The sequence below is a fragment of the Mustela erminea genome, chromosome 2 (genome assembly GCF_009829155.1).
Source record: "Mustela erminea isolate mMusErm1 chromosome 2, mMusErm1.Pri, whole genome shotgun sequence".
Lineage (NCBI taxonomy): Eukaryota > Metazoa > Chordata > Mammalia > Carnivora > Mustelidae > Mustela > Mustela erminea.
In genome coordinates this window covers 11,399,015-11,421,385 of record NC_045615.1, presented here as the reverse complement: position 1 = coordinate 11,421,385, position 22,371 = coordinate 11,399,015, and the positions used below count along the sequence as shown (strand labels likewise).

Here is a 22,371-nt window from a genome sequence, read left to right as displayed (position 1 = left end):
CTGTGATTTGGGGCACGTTTGTGGGGGAAAGGCTCATTTTTCTTATATGCATGGTAATAATGACCTTGAGCCTGAAATAATGTATGTAAAGCATGTAGCATAGTGCCAGGCATACAACAGAGAGTAAAGTTGTTATTTGTGTCTTCCCTTAAAACAAAATAAAGCAAAGCAAAACAAAAAAACCCAAAAAAGTATAAGTGCTGGTATTTTCCAGAATCTATAAAGTAGCACTATATGGACACTTGTAAGTTATTAATGTAAGTTTCTGTTTTGTCACTTATAAAAGGGAGATGGCAAAATCCTCATCATGAGATAATGGAAGCAGTTAAATATTATCTACTATTGGTGCTCCTGGGTGACTCAGTAGGTTAGGCCTCTGCCTTCGGCTCAGGTCATGATATCAGGGTCCTGGGATTGAGCCCTGCATCGCATCAGGCTTTCTGCTCTGCAGGGAGCCTGCTTCCTCCTCTCTCTCTGCCTGCCTCTCTGCCTACTTGTGATCTCTGTCTGTCAAATACATAAATAAAATATTTTAAAAAGTATTATCTACTTCTTACTTTCTAATACTACTAATACATACTAACACACATCCAACTTTACTGCTTATATTATGGTAGGATTATCATATTAAAAATCAAATAACAGGAAGAAATTTTAGATCAAAAATGCTATGCACAGCAACTTGTCAAAGATCATAACACAATTTCAACTTTTATTTAAAGTAAATATAATCACTCTTTCTTTGAAATTCAGTTGTGAAAAAAATTTAGACTTACTTATATAATGTGTATTTATTTTTGGAACATAAATTTTTAATAGATAAAGCAAACTTATCAACAGATGCTTTTTAAGGTGTTGTTTATTCAAGGGCAATCAATTTATAATACCACAAAATAGATGTTGTGAGGAGAATTTTGCATGTCTGTGATTATGCATATTTTCTGAAGAGGTCCTTAGCTTACAGAAGCTTCCTGAAGGAACCATCCATCAACAACACAAAGTTTCCAGTGGTGATGGGTTGACAAGCTTTAAAATCATCTCTAAAATCAGATTTCAACAAAATTCCAGATTAGAACTTTAGTTACAATCTCCCTTCTAGTGCTCCAGCAATCTAATCTCTCCTGAGAGTTTTTTGATCTTTATAGAATCATAATGAAATACCAAATCACTCAAGTAAATATATAAAATCCATGGGGAATCTCCTTATATTTTCTAAAGTTTAACTCCATTTCACTGATTTTGGAGGAAGAATCATTTATGCACCTTTTGGTTTAAATGTAATACTACTCAATGAAATATGTCATTTCTTGTGTTATATAAATATAAAATTGGAAGAATCATTTCATTAAAAAGCCCATTCTCATGAAAAATCTTTCAATGCCTTTGAAAGACAGTATACTTAATGGTTAAGGGTGTAGAATTTAGAGTTGGGCTCCCAGATTTGCAAATTCAACCCTATTAATCTCTTTTTTGTAATGCCACTGAAGTTGACCTTTTAGTTTCCTCATTTAGAAAATAAGGTAATACTGTTTACTTGTCTTGTAAATTTGTTGTAGGGAAGTAAGTTGAGAAATTGTAAAGTATTTAAATAGTGTCTACTACATAGTAAATTCAGTAGATGTATTACCCCTATTATGATATTACAGATAATATTGCAAAGCTGAAAATTAATCAAGAGGTTATTGTTCAGGGTCCTGGGTGGCAGAGTTGGTTGACTGAACAATTCTGGTTTTGACCCAGGTCATGATCTCAGGGCCATGGGATAGAGCCCTATGTTGGGCTCTGCAGTGAGCACAGGGTCTGCTGGAGATTCTCTCTGCCCCTCTCACTCATGCTTTTTCTCTCTCTCTCTCAGATAAATAAATGAATCTTTAAAAAAAGAGGAGAGAGGTAATTTTTCTTATTGCATTAAACTTAGAAATATTAGGAACTAATAAAGATATTTTTCAGTTTCATAAAGAGGCAAAAATAGAGTCAGAAAGTTTTTTTTATTTAAATATATATACTTAATGATTGAGATAGACACCATACTCTAGGCGTTGCTTGTTCAAAAATGGGCAATACTGGGGAACCTGCGTGGCTCACTCATTTAAGCGTCTGCCTTCCACTCAGTTCACGATCCCAGGGTCCTGGGATCCAGCACCATATCTCTATATCCCCAGCTTCTCTTTCTTCCTCTGCCTCCTTCTCCCCCTGCTAGTGCTCTCTCTCTCTCAAATAAATAAACAAAATCTTTTAAAAAATGGACAATACCTCCATTTTAATCAGGTCAACTGTTTGTCATAGATTATAGTCATCTATTTTAACATTACTACTTCACTAAGCCAAGCCAAGACTTTTTAAGAGAAAATAAAGAACACCATATCCTGTTTATGTGTCTTGTCTCAGAAAGAGAACTTAGTGTCCTTGCTTACACAAGAAGATACTCATTTCCAAAACAGTAGAATGTGATTAATTGCCTTTTGATTTAGTTTTCTTTTGATGTGGTCAGAGCATATCTTTAATTTATATATAATGTTTTGATGAAGAAATTTAGTTCACACCCATCAGGTTGACAAGTATTTTTTCACCCATATGTTGTTGAAGAGGTAATTGTACAACACTTTAAACGATAGAATGTCAATAAACAGATGTTTTTTAGGATATGATTTATGACAGAAGTTCTACAAACAGTGATTTTCTTTGCCAAATAATTCCTTTCAAGCCTTTCTCTTTTAAAGAATTATGTAATGTCTCTCATTTTGTGCCAAAAAAATAGTCAGGATATGAATTTGACATCACATGCATGGTGAGAGCTTGGAAAAGATTCTGAGAACGCTATTCGCTTCCATACAAAAGGTCACAGAGTTAATTCTCCAAGCCAACATTTGAAACTGGCTGTCCTGAGAGCCTTGGATGTTTGGAAAATTAATGTGCCTATGTTCAAAATATACTTGTGCATACACTTCTAATGAACCCTTTCACAAGACAGAGAACATTGTGTCCACCTCATTTTACAGTTGCCTTTTTCCAGAGGAGAACTTTGTAAATCTACAGGATTGTACTCACAGGATCACTTAACCTAGCTGAATCACAAGAAATTGCTCTTTAAGAATGAACCATATGAATTATTTTAGTGTGTTATGGACTCTGACTTGAAGGAATTGTCAAATGATCCTCCTGGGACTCTAAAAAATTCAGCGGCTTCACATGTCTGTCTGTTTATATATCTCAAATCATGTGAATGAGGCCTCACCAAGAGCATTCACCATAGAACATGCATTATTATAACTTTGTCTATGGTCTACATGAAAAATGCCATTTTGGAAAATGTGGTTACATTTGATAGTGCTGATGATTATTTTTTGTTAAAGCTTAAAGAGGTTTTATATGTGATTAAAAAAAATAAACATTTATTTATTCATTTTAGAGAGAGAGGGAGAGAGAGAGCATGGGTGGGGGCAGGTGCAAGGGAGATCCAGCGGGCTGGATCCCACTATCCATGAGACCATGACATGAACAAACGCCAAGAGTCCAGTGCTTAACCAATTGAGCCCCCGGGCGCCCCGACTTTATATGTGACTTAATTGAGTCATCTTTGTGCTCTTCCTATGTAATTTAGGGATGGGGAAGATGGAGGAGTCTGGAAGTGGCAGAATACTAGTAATCCTTAATGGCTAATATTTATTGAGTGTTTACTATGTGTCAGATACTTGCCTAAACATTTTATGTGTATTAACTCATGTACTGTTCACAATGTTTCTTCAGAGCAAGTACTACAATTACTTTCATTTTGGAGATGAGAACCCTGAAATATAGTGAAGTGAAGTAATTTATCTATGGTCACATTTTAGTTTAGGTTAGAAAAAAACCACCTCAGGTGCCCACTGATATGCTGAATTTCAATGGGAATACTTTAAACTTTTTTTTTTTTTCAAGATTTTACTTATTTATTTGACAGAGATTACAAGTAGGCAGAGAGGCGGGCAGAGAGAGGGGAAGAAGCAGGCTCCCCACCGAGCAGAGAGCCCTGGAGAGCCCGCCGCAGGGCTCAATCCCATGACCCTGGAATCACCACCCGAGCTGAAGGCAGAGGTTTTAACTCACTGAGCCACCCAGGCGCCCCCAGTGGGAATACTTTAAACAGAGGGGATGGCTAGAGAGTTCTCCCATAAGAATGTTATTTGAATAAACTTGGGTTTGTTTGGAACTGGGCCTCTTTTTCTCAGGTCCAAAAACTAAAAATTCTTGCTAATCTTTCAAGATCATCTTTCCCAATAAAAAATGTGTACTTTCACGAGTTATGAATTATCTGGAATGTCAACACATAATACTACACCATCTAGGTCATCCCACTTTGTGGGAGCCAAATTAGAGTTTGTTTGGTGAGCTCAGGATTATGTCACACAGATTCTAGAGGGCTCGACCCTGGTAAAATCTGGTGAAATGTTCTAGTCCTGGAGCAGAGGATCCCAGTCTAACAGCTAGAATTTTCAAGTCCTCGAGACTTAAGTTTTTTTTTTTTTTCCTCTGCTATTACTGCTGGTTATTCACTGACAACTTCGTCACTGTTTCAAAAATGACTGAAAGTTGTCACATAGGATTGTTTCTTGTACCCCACTTTTTCAATCCCCTGGATATACTTGCCTCCTCCAATGTGCTGTACATGTGATCTTGGGGAACTCTGCCCTTTGGCATTTGGTATTAATTTTATGGAACCCACTCTCAGATTTCTGTGTGAGGGTCTTTTCTGGAAATACAGACCTTTTGTAGACACTTACAGTCCTCTATAAAGGAGTGAATGATTGAGCAAAACAATTAAATATGATGGGATGCTTAAATATACAGCCTTTCTCCTCCCTGAAAAACAGATTTATATATAAAGGTACAGCTTTTTCATAGTAAATAACATACCCGAGCTGGAGCAAATTTTATTTGAAAAGTTCTTAGTCACTAACCAAAGCTTGTTTCCCAGTTGTACCCTGAACAACAGATTATTAATATGACATCATAAATTACTTTTAAAAATAATTACTTTGAACTTTTTCAGGCTGACATTAACGCTTTCTTGTCCAATGGATCTCAAGAATTTTCCAATGGATGTACAAACATGTATAATGCAACTGGAAAGTTGTAAGTACAGACAACTTGCTTTTTCTGAATACTTTGAAAAAAGTAGTCAATACAAATTTTAATGGATTATGTAGATAATTTAGAATTTTGTAACTGTTTTTGTCAGATATTTACTAAGCAGGCATGTTCTCTGTCACCACATAATGAAAGTAATCTCTTTCAGTACATGCTGTCAATACTATGATAAATAAACTGAGGGCCTAGGAATAACAGTTTTTAGGCTTGACAGACAGCTTTATATCTCTATACAAATTGTCAGAGATAAAAAAGAAAATAATCATTAAAAACAAACCGCCATTTTTAAAATAGGGTACCTGTTAGAGACTAAGCATTTTGTATATGCTATGTTTAATATTCACAGAAAAGATATGGCTGTCCCCATGTTTCCACATGTCAAAATGGTCATTTTGAGTGCTTGAGTGTTGTGCTCCAATTTATGGAGGTGGGGACAACAAATCCTCTGGTTCCGAAGCTTATGCCTCCTTTGAGCCATTTTGCTAAAGTTTATTCAGAGCGTACTCTGCTGGGTATGTTATACGCGTTATCTCAGGAGAAGAGAAATTTCTTACACTTTATCAGAGATTTATCCAAGCTTACAAGCATTCCTTTAAACTCCTCGTCTTTCAGAGTGGATCTATCCGCATCACTGATTAAGGTTAACACAAACATTTCACGTCTTTCTGTTTCTTTGAACTTATCTGTAGAATCGACCCAAACTTAATTGGTTTTCAGCGTTTAACAACATAAAAATGTAAGCATTATGCAGTCTTTTTCTTGTGGTTCTGTGCTATATCGGAGGAAAAAGCGTCTGTTTATCATATTCCTTGAGGAAAACTGGAAGGTGAAGTCTTCAGAGTCTCAGGTCTCCAGGCAAGGTTTGTAGTGTGGAGGAGCTGTCGCTAGATGGCGAGCCTACTTCATGGGGGAATGCGGCACGCCTCTCCATTTGGTTTCTCTTCAAGTAAGAAGTGGAAATTCTCTTACTCTGATAGTAACTCCTTCTTGTTAAATTTAACTGCATGACTTTTACGAGTAGTTCTTAAGTGTGAAGCAAACACATGAATAAAGTACTGAGCAAATGAAAGGAAAATAAAATAATGTCGTTTTAGTTAGGGGAACTATTTAGAAATATAAGTGGAGAGGAGCAAAAAGAAGATTCCCAGCTGCGGAGATTTTTTGTTTTGTTTTGTTGTTGTTTTGTTTTTTGTTTTTTGTTTGTTTTTTTTTTTGGAGCCCTACCATGAAAGCATTTTGAGGATGGGCTGGTTCTGTATCTTGGTTGCAAAATTGGGTACATAACATAGAAGGGTGTCAAGAAAGAAAATCATGTACAAAATAGTTGAAGACAAACTGTTGCCCTCATTACTAAACCAGGCATGGTGGATATTATCTAATAGGCAGGAAGGAGTTGTTCAAGATTTAGGAGCAAGAAAATGAATCTTTAAAGATTCTTTCAGTCAAATGAACAAAGATTATTTAAGAAGGTTTCATAATATTCCAAAACAAAGAATAGGATTAGGGACAAAGAGGAATGATGTAGAGGGTAGAAACAGTAGAGGTTGATACCATAGGGGAGGCAAAATTTTATCTTCACCCTCTTACCCTTTTTCAGTGGGGCTTGGGAATTAAACAGGCATAAAACAGATTAACAGGAGAAAAGGATACAAATGTATTTAATGGAAGATTTATGTAACATGGGATCCCTCATAATGAAATGAAGATTCTGAGAATTGGCAAAACCTAAATGTTCTTATACCAGGTTGAACAAAGAGAGGCAATTACGAAAAGGTAGCTAAACTAGGCAGAGAAGCTAAAGGCAGATCAAGAATTATCTTAATGTGGTCTGTACCAAATTCTTTGGCTTCAATTCCCCATTGAAGATGTTTCTCTTTTCCTAGTACAGGGAACACTCCTGTTTTCAGGAAGAAAAAAAAGGGAGGTTAAAATGCCCTTCTAATATCTACTGTTTTTTCAAGTACCTTTAGTTCAAAATAATCCTTATGCTAAAGGGACATACTTTAAGGTGGCAAAGTCTACCGTACTTTATTTGCTAAATACAAAATGGATGTGAAGTCTCTGGGAGCTGATGAGTTCAGAGCTTAGGTAAATTGAATCATACTGGAAACATTAACAGAGGAAGAAAACATAGGATGAGAAGTAAACGTGGAAGGGAATATTGATAAATCTTATCTTAATATATTCACATTTTGGGGAATTTAGGTAAAAAACAAAAGGAAGGTTTAGACCTGGGGATACACTCTTAAAAGCCATAAAGAAAGGGGTTCAAATAATAAGATAACATTTCTGAAGGAGAGAATATAGAGGGAAACAAAGAACAGACCCTTTAGAAATGCCTTCATTTAGGGATTGTTGGAAGGATTTCCAGTCAAGGGATGGTCATAGATAGCAAATTAAAATCAGTATCACTCAACCTCAAAAGAAAGTGCTGTGGTCTGTTTAACAGTATCAAATGCTACCAAAAAAAAAAAAAAAAAATTTAAAGGTAATTGAATAAAGAGCCATTGTTATTGATAGCAAAGACAAATGTGATTAGAACAATGAGGGTCAAATCTGAAGTCCTCCAAAAAAAATTTTAAGTGCATGATGAGGAAGTGGGAGTGTGAGTAAAATCTATTACTCCACGAATGTTAGTTACTAAAGAAGGATGCGAAAGAGGAGAGTGCCTGCGGGATAACTGGGTCACTGGGCTTCCTTTCTAGAATAAGGAAAACATACTGCGTTATTTTACAGAACGAAAGGCTGACATAACAAGACCTTTCGCTGTTTCTGCCTTTCCCAGAACATTTCCAAATTAATCAAAAACTCAACATGGAAAAGCAGGGCCTCTTGCCTCCTCAGTCTTCTTTCTTATTTTCTTATGTAAGGAGTGACTAGATTGCCTCACCCATCCCTTTCATATATTTCCGTCATTATACACTTTCTGCTCTCTTATTAAAAATTAATTGAGCTCACAATAGAGATACTGTTTATCAAACATCTTCAGCAGATGCTAAGAAAATCTTGTTGCTGTAGAAGCTGCTGAAGTCAAATTTTTCCAGGTATTTTTTTGTAAACTCTTTTAGATCACCTTTCTCTCTCTCTCCCTTCCTTCCTTCCTCTCTCTCGTGCTTCTTTCTTTCCTTCCCTCCCTCCCTCTCTTTCTTTCTTTCTGTCTTTCTTTCTTTCTATAATGGCTTAAAATGAAAGTTAACCTGCTGGAAAACAAGTTAACTTGCTAGAAAGCAAGAGCTGTAAGGAACCTTGTGCCTTGATTGAGAGCTGACTGCAAAAGGAAAAAAGGAAACAAATTGGTTTGAGAGGTGCAGAAAACAAGCAATAAAGGCACATAATTTAAAGGCAAAGGCCTGTCAGTACCCAACTTTCTTTTCTTTTTTTTTTTTTAAGAATTTATTTATTTATTTGACAGACAGAGTTCACAAGTAGGCAGAGAGGCAGGCAGAGAGAGGAGGAAGCAGGCTCCCCGCCGAGCAGAGAGCCGGATGCAGGACTCGGTTCCAGGATCCTGAGATCATGACCTGAGCTGAAGGCAGAGGCTGAGCCACCCAGGTGCCCAAGATCTAACTTTCTTAAGTTCAATGAATGTTCCATGATGTCTGTCAATGGTCAGGACTATTCAAGTGACCTGATGGATCTTTATTCATCTAAGAATCAACTGAAAAATATCTCTCAAGTATCTAATATACTTCACTTGATATCTTGGGTGACACACAATACTTAAAGCACAAAAGTCCCTGGTTTTAAGGACTTGAGGGGCACCTGGGTGGCTCTGTTGGTTAAGCCTCTACCTTTGGCTCAGGTCATGATACCAGGGTCCTAGAATCCAGTTCTAGGTAGGGCTCTCTGCTCAATGCGGAGCCTGTTTCTCCCTCTCCCTGTGCCTGCCACTCTCCTTGCTTTTGCTCTCTCTTCCTCTTTCTCTCTCTCTCTCTCTCTGTCAAATAAATAAATAAAATCTTAAAAAAAAAAGAAGAAGAAGAAGTTGGAGGACCAGTTGAGGAGTTCGTCATGAGATTTGCATTAAAAGTGATAAGTAGATGTTAATGGATATTGTTGGTACAAAGAGAAGAATGATTAAGGCAAGAACAATGCCAAGAGTGAATAAATTACTTAGAAAAGTATATTTTGTCTAAACTAGCCATGACCCCATACCTCTAAGTGTCTATCCATAACTTGGACTTAAAACCCTGGGTGATACACAATTCCTAGTGTAGGAAGAAGTAAGTCACTTGGAAAAGGTGGGCAGGGAAAGTCCAGGGGAAGAGAAGTCGTGATGGAAATGGATGCAAAAACAAAACCATGTATGAGCTAAGGATAGCATAAAGGAACAAAAATGGAGTAACTAACTTTCAAACCAGAATTAAAAAATATTGATTCATCAAGTAGAACATGGGAAAGAAAAATAAAAGAAATGAAAATATAGTATATAGGAAGCACAGAAAGAGCAAAAACAGCTTTCAGTAGTACCATAATTACAATAAATGTGGGGTGCGTGGCTGGTTCAGTCGGCTAAATGTCAACTGCTGATCTCAGCTTAGAGCTTAATCTTATGATCATGAGTTCAAGCCCTATGTTAAAACAAAACAAAACAAACAACTTAAAAACAAAAACAAAAACAAAATAAAAGCAAAGGTTAAATTCACATTGCAAAATAAGGAGATTTCCAACTAGATGTTAACAAATATTAAGACTCAACAATATGTTGTTAGCTAAACACTTTTTAAAAAAATTTTGTAGGGGCATCTGGGTGTTCAGTTGATTAGGTTTCTGCCTTTGGCTCAGATCATGATCCCAGGATCTAGGGATCGGGTGCCACATCAGGCACCCAGCTTGGCAGGAAGCCTGCTTTCTCTCTCTCCCACTCCTCCTGCCTGTGTTCCCCCTCTCACTCTTTCTCTCTCTCTCTCAAATATATAAATTAAAAAAAAAGAAAAAAGAAAAAAAATTTGCAAAAATATTTGGGAGAAAAAGACATAAAAATGCATATTAGAGAAATGTGTCTAAAAAATCAAGGATGATAATTTCATATGAGGAAAAAAATTACAGAAAAAATTATGAGACACAAATGTTTGAGTAAAATGCTGACAAAGAAACAATATATAAATAAGCTATAACAATTATAAAAATATCTTCTATATAACTTCCAAGTATATAAAAGCAAAAAATCAGGCAGAATTACAATTTAAAAAAATAGATAAATCATTAATTTACTTGATAGTACAGGTACAGATACTAGAACAAAAGTAATTTATGGATAAAGAAAAAACTCATGATTTGTTTTCAGGATACAAGAACAATTACAAAAAGTATGTAGTAAGCCACGAAGGAAGCTTTAATAAATTCCTAAAAATCAACATCTGATGGGATGAGATCTCTCACTAAAATGAAATATGACTAATAAAAACACAAAATTACTATAAATTACTATGTGTTAACATAAATTATAACATACTCCTAGACAAAGATAGATCAGGAAACCAACAGCATATAATAAGTGACTTCTTGTTTAAAGAAGAAATAAAGGAAAACTGCTTACTAAATGACATTGAAGGCATTAACTCTCAAAATCTTGAAACCCAGAGAAAGCAGTGTTCTGTACTAAAAACTACTGAGAGACACCTGGGTGTCTCAGTGGGTTAAACCTCTGCCTTCAGCTCAGGTCATGATCTCGGGGTCCTGGGATTGAGTCCCACATCGGGCCCTTTGCTCAGCAGGGAGCCTGCTTCCCCCTCTCTCTGTGCCTGGCTCTCTGCCTATTTGTGATCTCTCTCTCTCTCTTTATCAAATAAATAAATAAAATCTTGAGGAAAAAAAAAAAGACTACTGAGATAGGCCTTTGATTCACGAAGACCAACAAGGAAAAACAGAGTATTTAAAGAATCACATAAAAACTCCAAATTGGTACTTTGGGAAGTCCAAAAACCTAGAGACACCTCTGAAGAAACTCGTTAAGGAAGAAAGAAATTATGTTGCATATAAGAGTTACAGAGTGAAGAGGAGGAAGTGAAGGGAAGGAAATGATGGTAAATATACTAAACTGAAAACAATAAAGGAAAATCCTGAGCACTCCATCTTTTCCAGTTCTATCTACTGACCTGACATTAGAAAAGAACCTCAGGCAAAAGCTTTATTTGAAAAAGAGAATAAAGAGAAATCCACACTGCCGATAGCTAATTTCATCATAAATTAATGAGAAATTCAAAGAGCTGAGACAGTAATGGGGAAAACAGAGAACATTTTGAAGACTTTTTCAATGACTTGCCTAAGAATTAAGCATAAAGATGATTCTCTAAATTTTTCTCTTAATACCAATGATTAAATGTTGCTTCAGTTACATGAATTAGAAAAATGTAGGTGATTAATGGAGAAAGTCATGCAGAAGCTGACTTCTGTTTAAATATGCTATGTTTCTTGTAAAACTGGATTTCACTAGAAATTTCTTTTAGATTACTGGGGTTTTACAATACAGCTAGAATAAGGAATGGTTGTGGATATATAGAGAAATAAGGTTAGCAGGGTTGCTTAGAGGCATGAAGTTAAAAGATTTCTGAAGATAGTCTCAAAAATAAAGAACAGAAGAGAGGACAAAGAAGATGAAATCATTTTAAGGAAAATTGAGGGACAAATGGGAAGAATAAAACAGAGAAAGACAATGAAAAGTTCTTTGTGGCATTTTAACATATGTTTCATGGAGACTGTTTTTCAAATATTATTAACCTACTTTACTTGGGGAGTATAGCATTCATATAGCACTTTCACTGAACTTGGAAAAAAATCGGGAAACCAAGGTTACTTTTTTAAATAATTAATTATAAATTATAAATTATAAATTAATATATATATAATATAAAATTATATAATTATAAATAGAAACGTATTAGCTATAATTCAAATATGTTTATCATAGTGATTCAGTAGCTGCCATTTAAAATCAAAATGAAATAGCCACCGTAAGACTGAAACTTTACCCTTAGATTAACCTAAAAAAGCTAAATCTCATCACCAAGAATGCCTTTGCAGCTGAAGAAGAGAATGAGTCCCCATATATACAGACACACCTCATTTTACTGCATTTTGCTTTTTTGTGCTCACAGATATCATGGGGTCTTTTACAGATTGACAGTTGGTGTTAACTCTACATCAAGCTAGTCTGTAGGCACCATTTTGCAACAGCATTTTCTCACTTTGTGTCTCTATGTTTCATTTTGATAAGTCTCATAATATTTCAAACTTTTTCATTATCATGATATTTGTTACAGTGATCTGTGATTACTGATCTTTGATGTTACTGCTGTCATTGTTTGAGGGCTCCATGATTGCACCCATATAAGATGGCGAACTCAATGGATAATTGTAGGTGTTCTGACTGCACCACTGACCAGCCATTGCCTCATCTCTTTCCCTCTCCTTGGGCCTCCCTAGTCTCTGAGACATAATATTGAAATTAGGCCAATTAGTAACCCTACAGTGGCCTCTAAATGTTCAAGTGAAAAGAAGACTCACACACCTCTCACTTTAAATCAAAGCCAGAAACGATTCAGCTTAGTGAGGAATCCATGTTGAAAGCTGAGATAAGCGAAAGCTTGGGTCTCTTATGTTGGTCAATTAAGTTGTGAATACCAAGGAAAAAATTTTGAAGGAACTTAAAAGTGCTACTCCAGAGAATACAAATGATAAGAAGGCAAAACAGCCTTATTGCTGATATGGAGAAAGTTTGAGTGGTCTGGACAGAAGATCAAACCAGCCATCACATTCCCTTCAGCCAAAGCCTGATGCACATCAAGGCCGTAATGGTCTTCAATTCTGTGAAGCCCGGGAAAGGTGAGGAAGCTAAAACAGAAAAGTTGGAAGCTAGCAGAGGTTGGTTCATAAGGTTTAAGGAAAGACCTGGTCTCCATAACATAAAAATGTAAAGTTAAGTGGTAAGTGCTGATGTAGAAGCTGCAGAAAGTTTTCCAGAAGATCCAGCTCAGTTCGTTAATGAAGGTGACTACACTAAATAACAGATTTTCAATGTGGATGTAGCAACATGTCATTGGAAGAAGATGCCATCTAGGATTTTTATAACTAGAAAGGAGAAGTCAATGCCTGGCTTCGAAGCTTAAAGAACAGGCTGACTGTCTTGTTAGGGGCTAAAACAACTGGTGACTTTAAGTTGAAGCCAATGCCAAAAATCCTAGAACCCTTAAGAACTAATGCTAAATTTATTCTGCCTGTGCTCTAATTTGAAAAACAAAGCCTGGATGCCAACACATCTGTCTACAACATAGTTTACTGAATATTTTAAGAGCATCATGAGACTTACTGCTCAGAAAAAAAAGATCCCTTTCAAAATATGACTGCTCCTTGACCATGTACTTGGTCACCCAAGAACCCTGATGGAGATGGACAATGACATTAATGTTGGTTTCAAGCCTGCAAACACAATATCCATTCTGAAGGAGTAATTCTGACTTTCAAGTCTTATTATCTGAGAAATACATTTTGTAAGACTCTAGCTGCTATACATAGTGATTCCTTTGCTGGATCTGGGCAATAGAGATTGAAAACCTTCTAGAAAGGACTCACCATTCTAGGTGCCATTAAGAACACTAATGATTCATGGGAAGAGATCAAAATATCAACGTGCAGAAGAATTTGGAAGAAGTTGATTCCATTCCTTCATGGAATACTTGTAGACTTCACTGGAGGCAGTAACTAGAGATGTGGTGGAAATAGCGAGAGAACTAGAATTAGAAGTGGAGCCTCAAAATGGGACTGAATTGCTTCAATCTCATGATAGAACTGGAATGGATGAACTCTTTCTTATGGAGTGTTTTTTGGAGATGGAATCTGCTCCTGGTGAAGATGCTATGAAGATTGAAATGTTGTTGTCATTGTTGAAATGGCAACAAAGGATTTAGAACGTTACATAAATTTAGTCAATAGAGCAGCACCAAGTGTTTGTGGAAGTGGACTCTAGTTTTTTTTTTTTTTTTTTTTAAAGATTTTATTTACTTATTTGACAGACAGAGATCACAAGTAGGCAGAGAGGCAGGCAGAGAGAGAGGGGGAAACAGGCTCCCCGCTGAGCAGAGAGCCCAATGCGGGGCTCAATCCCAGGACCCTGGGATCATGACCTGAGCCGAAGGCAGAGGCTTTAACCCACTGAGCCACCCAGGCGCCCCTGGACTCAAGTTCTTCTGTGGGGAAAATGCTATCCAACAGCATCATGTGCTGCAGAGAAATCATAGGTGAAATGAAGAGTCAGCTGATGTGGCAGACTTCATTATTGTCTTGTTTTAAGAAATTGCCACTGCCACCTCAACTGTTAGCAGCCACCACATCAAGGCAAAACCCTCCACCAGCAAAAAAAGCTGTGACTCACTGAGAGCTCAGATGATGGTTAGCATTTTTTAGCAATAAAATCTTTTTAAATTAAGTTATGTACATTTTTTTTTCCTCTGGACTTAATGCTATTGCCCACTTACTAGACTAGAGTATAAACATAACTTTTACATGCACTGGGAAGCCAAAAAATTATTTGACTCCTTTTATTGCAATATTCACTTTATTGCACTGATCTAGACCTAAACCTGCAAGGTATCTCTAGGGATGTCTGTAGGTTTGAAGTTCAAACATTTCCTTTATCAAATCTAAAGGCCTGCCCCATGGAGTGTTTATTTGTCAAATCTCAACAGATTTTTACCCAGTTGCTTTTATAAAAGCCAGAAGTTTAATATACTATTATGCCTCCAGTCTATAACATCCTCATTCACCCTCACGAGAGAATTCTAGAAGAAATACTGTGAATGCTTGCTGTTGGGTGTAAAGAAATTGTATCAGTTTCATTTATCTTTCTAATCCTTTTTTTTTTTTTAGTGTCAAGTTCAGTTAGAAAGTATCAGCGATTTACCATGACAATTTTCATCTCCAAGATTCACAGCAGTAGAAATTTATTAAATATCAATAAAAAATATTAAGCCATATATGCTACAGAGAGAATTCTGCAATAAAGCCTTACTTTTCATTACATGTTTTATTTAATTTAAAAAATAGTGTGTGATTTGTGCCCCAATTTCTGTGTGTTATTGCTGGTAATGTGTAAGATTGAGTGACATTTCTACTAAAGATAAACTAAATATTAAAGTGACCACTAGTGTTCCTTCTCAGAATTAGATTATATTACTACTAAAGTTCAGAATCTCTTATATGACCTTTTAAAAAAAATTGGCTGTATGAAGTAAAACATAAAGCTATCTTTTCAAAGAACAAATTTTCATTGATATCACAGTTTTGTTTATAAATGTATTTTCTTTGCTTCACAAGTTACTAGTCTCTGAGGGAAGGAAACAGCTATGTTATGACTTAGACTATGCCCCTAAGGGACTGACAGTGCAAACTGATATGCAGGAATAGGGTGAGGGAAAAAACTAAAGATTTTAATGTTTAGCCTTTAATTTATACCATAACAAAAATTTCTAAATTGACAAATTTTCCCCAAGTGAAAAAAGACATGCAGATTTTTTTTAATCTTGGAAGAACATTGAATAATAATTTCCTAACATCATCATAAACTATTGTTATTCATAAAAAGACAAAGATGACATGGGGTATATGAACTATCACTGTAATTCCTTATTTCATATCTAAAGAGGAATGTAGGTAACGCACAGGAAAAACTCACTAATGTGAGAAAGTTAAAGAAATTTTAATTATTCAGGTTAGAAAAGAAAATGCAAGGAAAGTAACTCAGGAAAGAGAGGAATCTTTTCCACAAAGAGCAGCCTAAATTATAGGAAGAGAACTTTTTAAGGTCAACTTAAAAAAAATACTGACAAAAATTGTAAGAAGCTTCCAAAACATACTTCAATGGGGTTTTTGGATAGAAATATCTAAAGATAGATGGGAGGTATTTGCTATTTAATTTTCAGATTCATTTCAAAACCACATCTCAAACCAGTTTCTCTGGAATTTATGCCAAGACTATTTAAGGAATTTGGTGAAGATTTTTGACTATTATTTCCTAATAATCTCTACTGTTTTCAAGCTCTTTCATAATTTAGCAAAGTATTATTCAAAATAGTACTATGCCTTTTGCCCTGCGAGTCAGAGATATGAACGATTCTTATTTTGCTAAGTATTACTAAAACCTCTGTGGTTGCAATGTTAGTTAGAAAGCAAGTTTTCCCAAGACACAAATATTCACTAATGAACAAGCTACTTCTAAGATTACTCCCCACTTAAACATTTCAGCCTGCTTAACCCTGCAACTATTCTCTTCCGGTGTGTCCTCATCTTGGTAAATTCACTTTTGCTGGTTGTCAGATATCCTAAGGTGTTATCATAAAAACAGTGTAGTTACAAGTCTTACAAAAAGGTGATGCCACAGTACTTTTATGATCTTTTACACCTATTACCTGATTTAGTCCTAAGCACAACTTGATGAGATGGGCTTTATTTCCATTGTAAATATCAGCAAATTAAGGTTGAGAAAGGTTGAGTGACTTTCCCAAAGTCACACAATGAAGATGTGGACCAAGCAAACTTCTGTGAATTAATAGCTCACAAACTTAAAATAAGCATCAGTCCTTTCAAAATCTATCTCTAGTAACCAAAATGAGAACCACGAGTCTGGATTAATGGTTTATAGGTTAGTTATACCAGAGAGTTCTAGAGAAAGTGTAATTACTAAGAAGATAATTGAGCAGGCCTATAACTTAAAGGAAACCACATCGAACAACCTGGTTGATGGTAGGATTATTCAAACTAAACGCACAAATTGTACATAAAAATGTTTCAGTTAAATAGATTTTGACATAGCAGTTGTTCCTTGTCAGGTCAATAAAATTTACTTGAGTAATATTCCTCCTGGCAATAATCAGCAAGCATGTGCCAAGTGTAAGCATTTTCTTCCTTTCGGGTTTTTTTTTTCTTTTTCTTTTTTCTTTTTAAATTCCAGCTGCTAGTTAAGTACATCAGCATTTGCAAGCTGTGTCAAACCCAGAAATCTCAGCCTTTTTCTTTTTTTTCTATTGATTGAGAAAGCTGGGCCAAACAGGCTTCTAGGTCACTTAAAACTAAATGTTAAACTATAGTTGTTTTATAATTCTCAAACTGTTTTCAACTTAAATATATTCTCAGTCATATTCTCCCTTTGAATAAGTATTTCTTTTACATACTACTCATGGTGGAAAGTATTAAATAACCTTTTTTTTCCTTCCTGTGGACTTTTAAGCTGTTTTTTAAATGACCAAAGGGCATTTGATTTCTTTTAGTGACAATATAATACATTTGAATGATGTCTTCAAAATAAACATGTTTAGGGACACCGAGGTGGCTCAATCAGTTAAACTACTGACTCTTAATTTTGGCTCAGGTCATGATCTCAGGGTTATGAGATCGAGCCTCACTTTAGGTTATGTGCTCATATTATGTGTGGAGTCTGTTTGAGATTTTTCTTTCTCCCTCTCCTTCTGCTCCTACATCCCTACTCCCCGGCTTACACTCTCTCTCTCAAGTAAATAAATGAATAAAATCTTTTAAAAAATAATTTAAAAAATGATCATGTTTATACAGGGAAATTTGTACCATAAAGACGATAAAACAAAGACATGCTTACATGCTTTAGCCTTGGCTCCCGATCTTCTGTACTAATGTTAACCAATTTTGTTTGTCTCACGTGCTCTGTCTATGGTCACAGATATAAAAAGTATAAAAGACACAAATATAAAAGGCATTTCAACATTAAACTGCAGAAAATTAAAAAGTGTTTTGCATATTAACATTGTAATTTTATTTCAGATTTAAGTAATTTTTCTAATGTGATTGGTATAGAACTATATCTTATTATATCTTCATCTCCCTTACATGGAACATCCTCTTTTCCAATCATGACTCTTTCTTCTGTCTGCGGCCTGTTTAAGCTTTTCCTGATGTTTCTATGGAATTCTCCCTTTGTATTTATTTATGTGTTATTTTATAGATGTTAATGACAGTCTAACTTTATATTTCATAGTTCAGAGGGTTATAAATACATACACATAATTAAATCTCCCCTTTTCTTAATAAAGTATACCTTCTATACGCCAAAATACAAAAACATTATGCATCTTTATAATATCCTTTTTTAAAAAATATTTTATTTATTTATTTGTCAGAGAGAGACAGAGAGTGAGCAGAAGCAGAAGGAATGGCAGACAGGGGAGAAGCAGGCTCCCCGCTGAGCAAGAAGTTCAATGTGGGGCTCGATTCCAGGACCCTGAGATCATGAACTGTGATGAAAGCATATGCTTAACCAACTGAGCCACCCAGACCCCCCAGTGTTAGGCATTTTAACTCAGAAATTGTGTAGTGTACCTTGTGTTTACATTTTCAATATGAGTGGATTTTATTTCTGTATAACCCTTTTTCGAAAGGTATAGAAAATTCTCCCATTATTATTTATCAAAATTTTTTTCTAGGGTAGATGCAAAATGAAAATTTCCCCTTAAATTTCTTTTTTTTTTTTTTAAAGATTTTATTCATTTATTTGACAGAGATCACAAGTAGGCAGGGAGGCAGGCAGAGAGAGAGAGGAGGAAGCAGGCTCCCCGTGGAGCAGAAAGCCCGATGTGGGGCTCGATCCCATGACCCTGGGATCATGACCCGAGCCGAAGGCAGAGGCTTTAACCCACTGAGCCACCCAGGAACCCCTCCCTTAAATTTCTATACATAGGTCTGGTTCTGGCCTCTGTTCTACACCATTCCATCTAATTGGTACAAAGCCTCTGAAACCATTTGAATACTATAGCTTTATTTGTACATTTTGTCCTCTGTCAAACAGATCTGCTTCTTTACTTTTACTTTTCAAAACTGCCTTTGCTATGTATATACATTTGTACTTCAGGTTAGTTGATAATTACATTAGGATTTTTATTTACGTGGAATTGATATTATAGAATAATTATTAATTATGGTCACAATAATGTGTCACAAGACCACATGTTTCTGTCTTTATTTCCATCTTCTTCTCCATCTTTCAAAGAAATTTAATTATTTGATTCTCACATTTCTTTGTTAACTCATTGCTATACACATTATATATTTTTGCTGAAACTGAGAATAAAAATTTTGTTCATATTCATCTTAAATGATACAATAGCATTTAAATCCATATTCTAATTTTATGAAGAAAAGACTTGGATCTTAGTTACCCAGAGGTGAGCAGCTGAACTTCTAGAGCAGATAAAATCATAGGGTGAGGAAGACAGCAAAGAGAATTAAAGGGGGAATTCCCAGTGACAATATTGGGAAATGGAAGTTCTTCCCACATGAATGAACCATGTTCACAGGAGAAAGAGGTGACAGAGTCTCTCTAGGTGCCTTGAGGACACTTTCCCCAACCCATCTGGGATTCAGTCAAGTGGGAGGACAGAGCAGTTAAATGATAAACACTTCTGAGGGGTTAGAGATATTTGAAAAAGGGAGATGTCCTGTGTCCTTTTGAGAGGGGACCACCTTGTAGGGTGGCCACAGCCACATAGGCCATCCTAACAACCAAAAATATATCAGTGCAACATATGTAAAAACATAAGGAGATAAATGATAGAAGATTCGTAGGTAGCTCAGTGGTAAGCTAAACTAGTAGATCCTCTGTTTTTTATAGCTGTTTAATTACTTGGAAGAGATCTAGAAATCCCCCAAATTCCACAAACATATAACGTAGTTGGGAAGCTCAACTTCTAAGTGATCTACCATAGGGCTCACAATAAAGTAGTTTCCATATCCTATTATTTCAGGGAATAAAAAATAGAAAATAAATAAAAGAAACAAAGCCTGAAGTCTACGTAAATGAAGATAAGATGTGGTTGGAAGGTATGGCTGAAATTCTGTATCCTGGCAACAAAGGGAACTATCAAAGTACAATGATGCCAAGAGAACAGACCATATATTTTACCATCCTCAAATCTTGTTGGATGTGAGGGTCCAGCCCCAGACCCATGATGAAACATCTTGAAATGGAGGGCAGAAAGCACCAGTGAAATAACACAGCTTAAAGTGACCTTGCACTCATTTCTCCTCATTGTCATGAGGGCACTGAAGCTCCTCCTTACCATTAGAGTAACCATGTAACTTATCATTAAAATGGGGACACTTAAAATATTAAAAAAAAATAAAAACTCTATCACTTATAAGATATAGTAATTTTAGTATCTGTGGTGCCTTTCTTTTAGACTCTAAAGATTTTATTTATTTATTTGTTTATTTATTTGAGAGAGAGTGAGTGAGAGAGAGAGAGAAGGAGAGGGAATATGAAGCAAACTCTGCACTGAGCACAGAGTCTGACACGGGGCTCGATCCCACAGCCTCAAGATTACAACCTGAGCTGAAACCAAGAGTCAGGCACTTCGCCGACTGCACCACCCAGGTGCTCCTGATAGTGGTTTTTGTTGTTGTTGTTGTTGTTTGTTTGTTTTCTTTTAAATTAGCAGGTGAATTAAATAGTTCTGAACTGTTTCTTTTCAAAATATCCTTTCTACCTTGCAGACCCCCTCTCCTTATCCCAAACATGGAACATGATCAAGCACCAGGAGGGCAGTATGCTCTCTCTCCATCTGTCTCTCTCTTGTCTCTTAAAATTAATAAAAAAACAAATAAATAAATAAGCAAACACACAAGTAAACAAAATATATCCTTTATAAAGAAATATATGCTTGTCTATTAAAGCAAATCAAAATAATTGGAATCATGTTAAACATTGTAATTTTGATACTAAATTTGAAATTGTTAAAAATCACTTGACCTTATAGACCCTAGATTATAATTTTCTTAGTAAGAAATTGTTCTCTGTAGTTGAGGTAGCTCAACTCAATTGTCTATACTTGATAATTTCATAACTTGATTTTATGTATTTTATACTGATGTAGGTAACCATTTCGGCCCATGTAATTTTACAGATATTGTCTTTGTCTTGAATAAGAGTACCTTTTATCAAAAATAGGCTCTTAGGACAAAACTCAGCCATAGTAGTTGTTTCTACTTAAGAAACATTTTTAATTCTTTACCTAATTAAGATGCTGGGATGTCTTCTTAATTCCATTTCCATTTCAATATTTCAATTAAAAACAAGCAGTCAATACAATCTTTCCATTTCCACAGTTATCAAATTACAATAAATATTGTATCATTTGAGACCTTTCTTCCTTTATATTGTAGGGATCTCTGTTTAGAAGCTTCATTTTTATAATTGCTATTTACTAAAATCTTCAGAATCCAAAATTTTAGTGTTCCATTCATAAAATAAATTCATTAAATATTTCCAACTGACTTTGAATACATGCAACCAAATTTAGAGAAGCTATTTACCAAAAGTTCAATATCTTTGTAGGACATATAATTTGATTCATGAAATAGTTCTTCAAATGTTTAAATTAAAAAAAAATAGCTGATAACAAGCAATAAATAGAAAAAGCATGTTGTGCCATAATGAAATATAATTTTTAATTTGACATCAGCTTTGTCCCACACAAAAAAATTATATTTCAGGTACTCTGTTCCAATAAAAAAGTTATAAATGTTAACAACTATAGCTTCTCTTTCACTGATAGAATGTCACAGTTTATGTGTGTAAAATAAATCATATGTGGGATGCCTGGGTGGCTCAGTGACTTAAGTGTTCAACTCTTCATTTCAGCTCAGGTCATGATCTCAGGATCTTGAGATCAAAATAAAAAAAATAAAATGAAAATAAAATGAAATAAATTATAAATGCATTGTAAATAATTCCAAGAACACTTCAGCTCCACAGATTCCCCCCCCCCTTTTTTTAAGTTGTGCTATGTTCACCACAAGTGTAACTACCATCTGTCATCATACAACACTTTACAATACCATTGACTCTATTCTCTATGCTGTACTTTTGTCTCTGTGCCTTACTGGGCTCTTTTACAACAATGATGAATTCCAACAAATATTTTATTCAGATCTATCACAAGCAAATTACATTTATTCTCAGTGTTGAACTTTTTAAGTAAATGTAAGAGAGACTTCACAATAGAATTTATGATGACATTACATAGTTCATCGTCAACCAGTGTGATTCCAAAAGATTTACTTTGATTATAGAATTAGATTTAAAAACTAATTTAAAATTAATTTAGCCAATTTTCTCTTTAAAGCAGGAAATGATACTGAAACAAGCCTAACGTCATTTAATTGCTTGCAAATTTCCTGTCACACCATTTTCCAAGAAAAAAATGAATTTAAAAAAGAATGAAATTA

General features: G+C 35.3%; 1 protein-coding gene and 1 long non-coding RNA gene across 8 annotated transcripts in view; one reads left to right on the top strand and one right to left on the bottom strand.

Moving 5' to 3' along the window:
• The window catches only part of GLRA3 (glycine receptor alpha 3), a 195,591-nt gene that overhangs the window by 123,684 nt on the left and 49,536 nt on the right, over positions 1-22,371 (top strand). For both annotated transcript variants that reach the window (XM_032332238.1, XM_032332237.1), the window contains exon 5: positions 5,030-5,112. In XM_032332238.1, the coding sequence (XP_032188129.1) occupies positions 5,030-5,112 (83 nt within the window). The remainder of the gene's footprint in view (positions 1-5,029; positions 5,113-22,371) is intronic.
• LOC116584231 overlaps positions 5,405-22,371 on the bottom strand; it is a 108,847-nt gene continuing 91,880 nt past the window's right edge. For 5 of the 6 annotated variants that reach the window (XR_004283103.1, XR_004283106.1, XR_004283104.1 and 2 more), the window contains one exon: positions 5,405-7,024. This is a non-coding gene — a long non-coding RNA (uncharacterized LOC116584231). Of the gene's footprint in view, positions 7,025-17,731; positions 17,801-22,371 lie in introns of all 6 variants that reach the window. The other variant, XR_004283107.1, reaches the window with a different exon arrangement.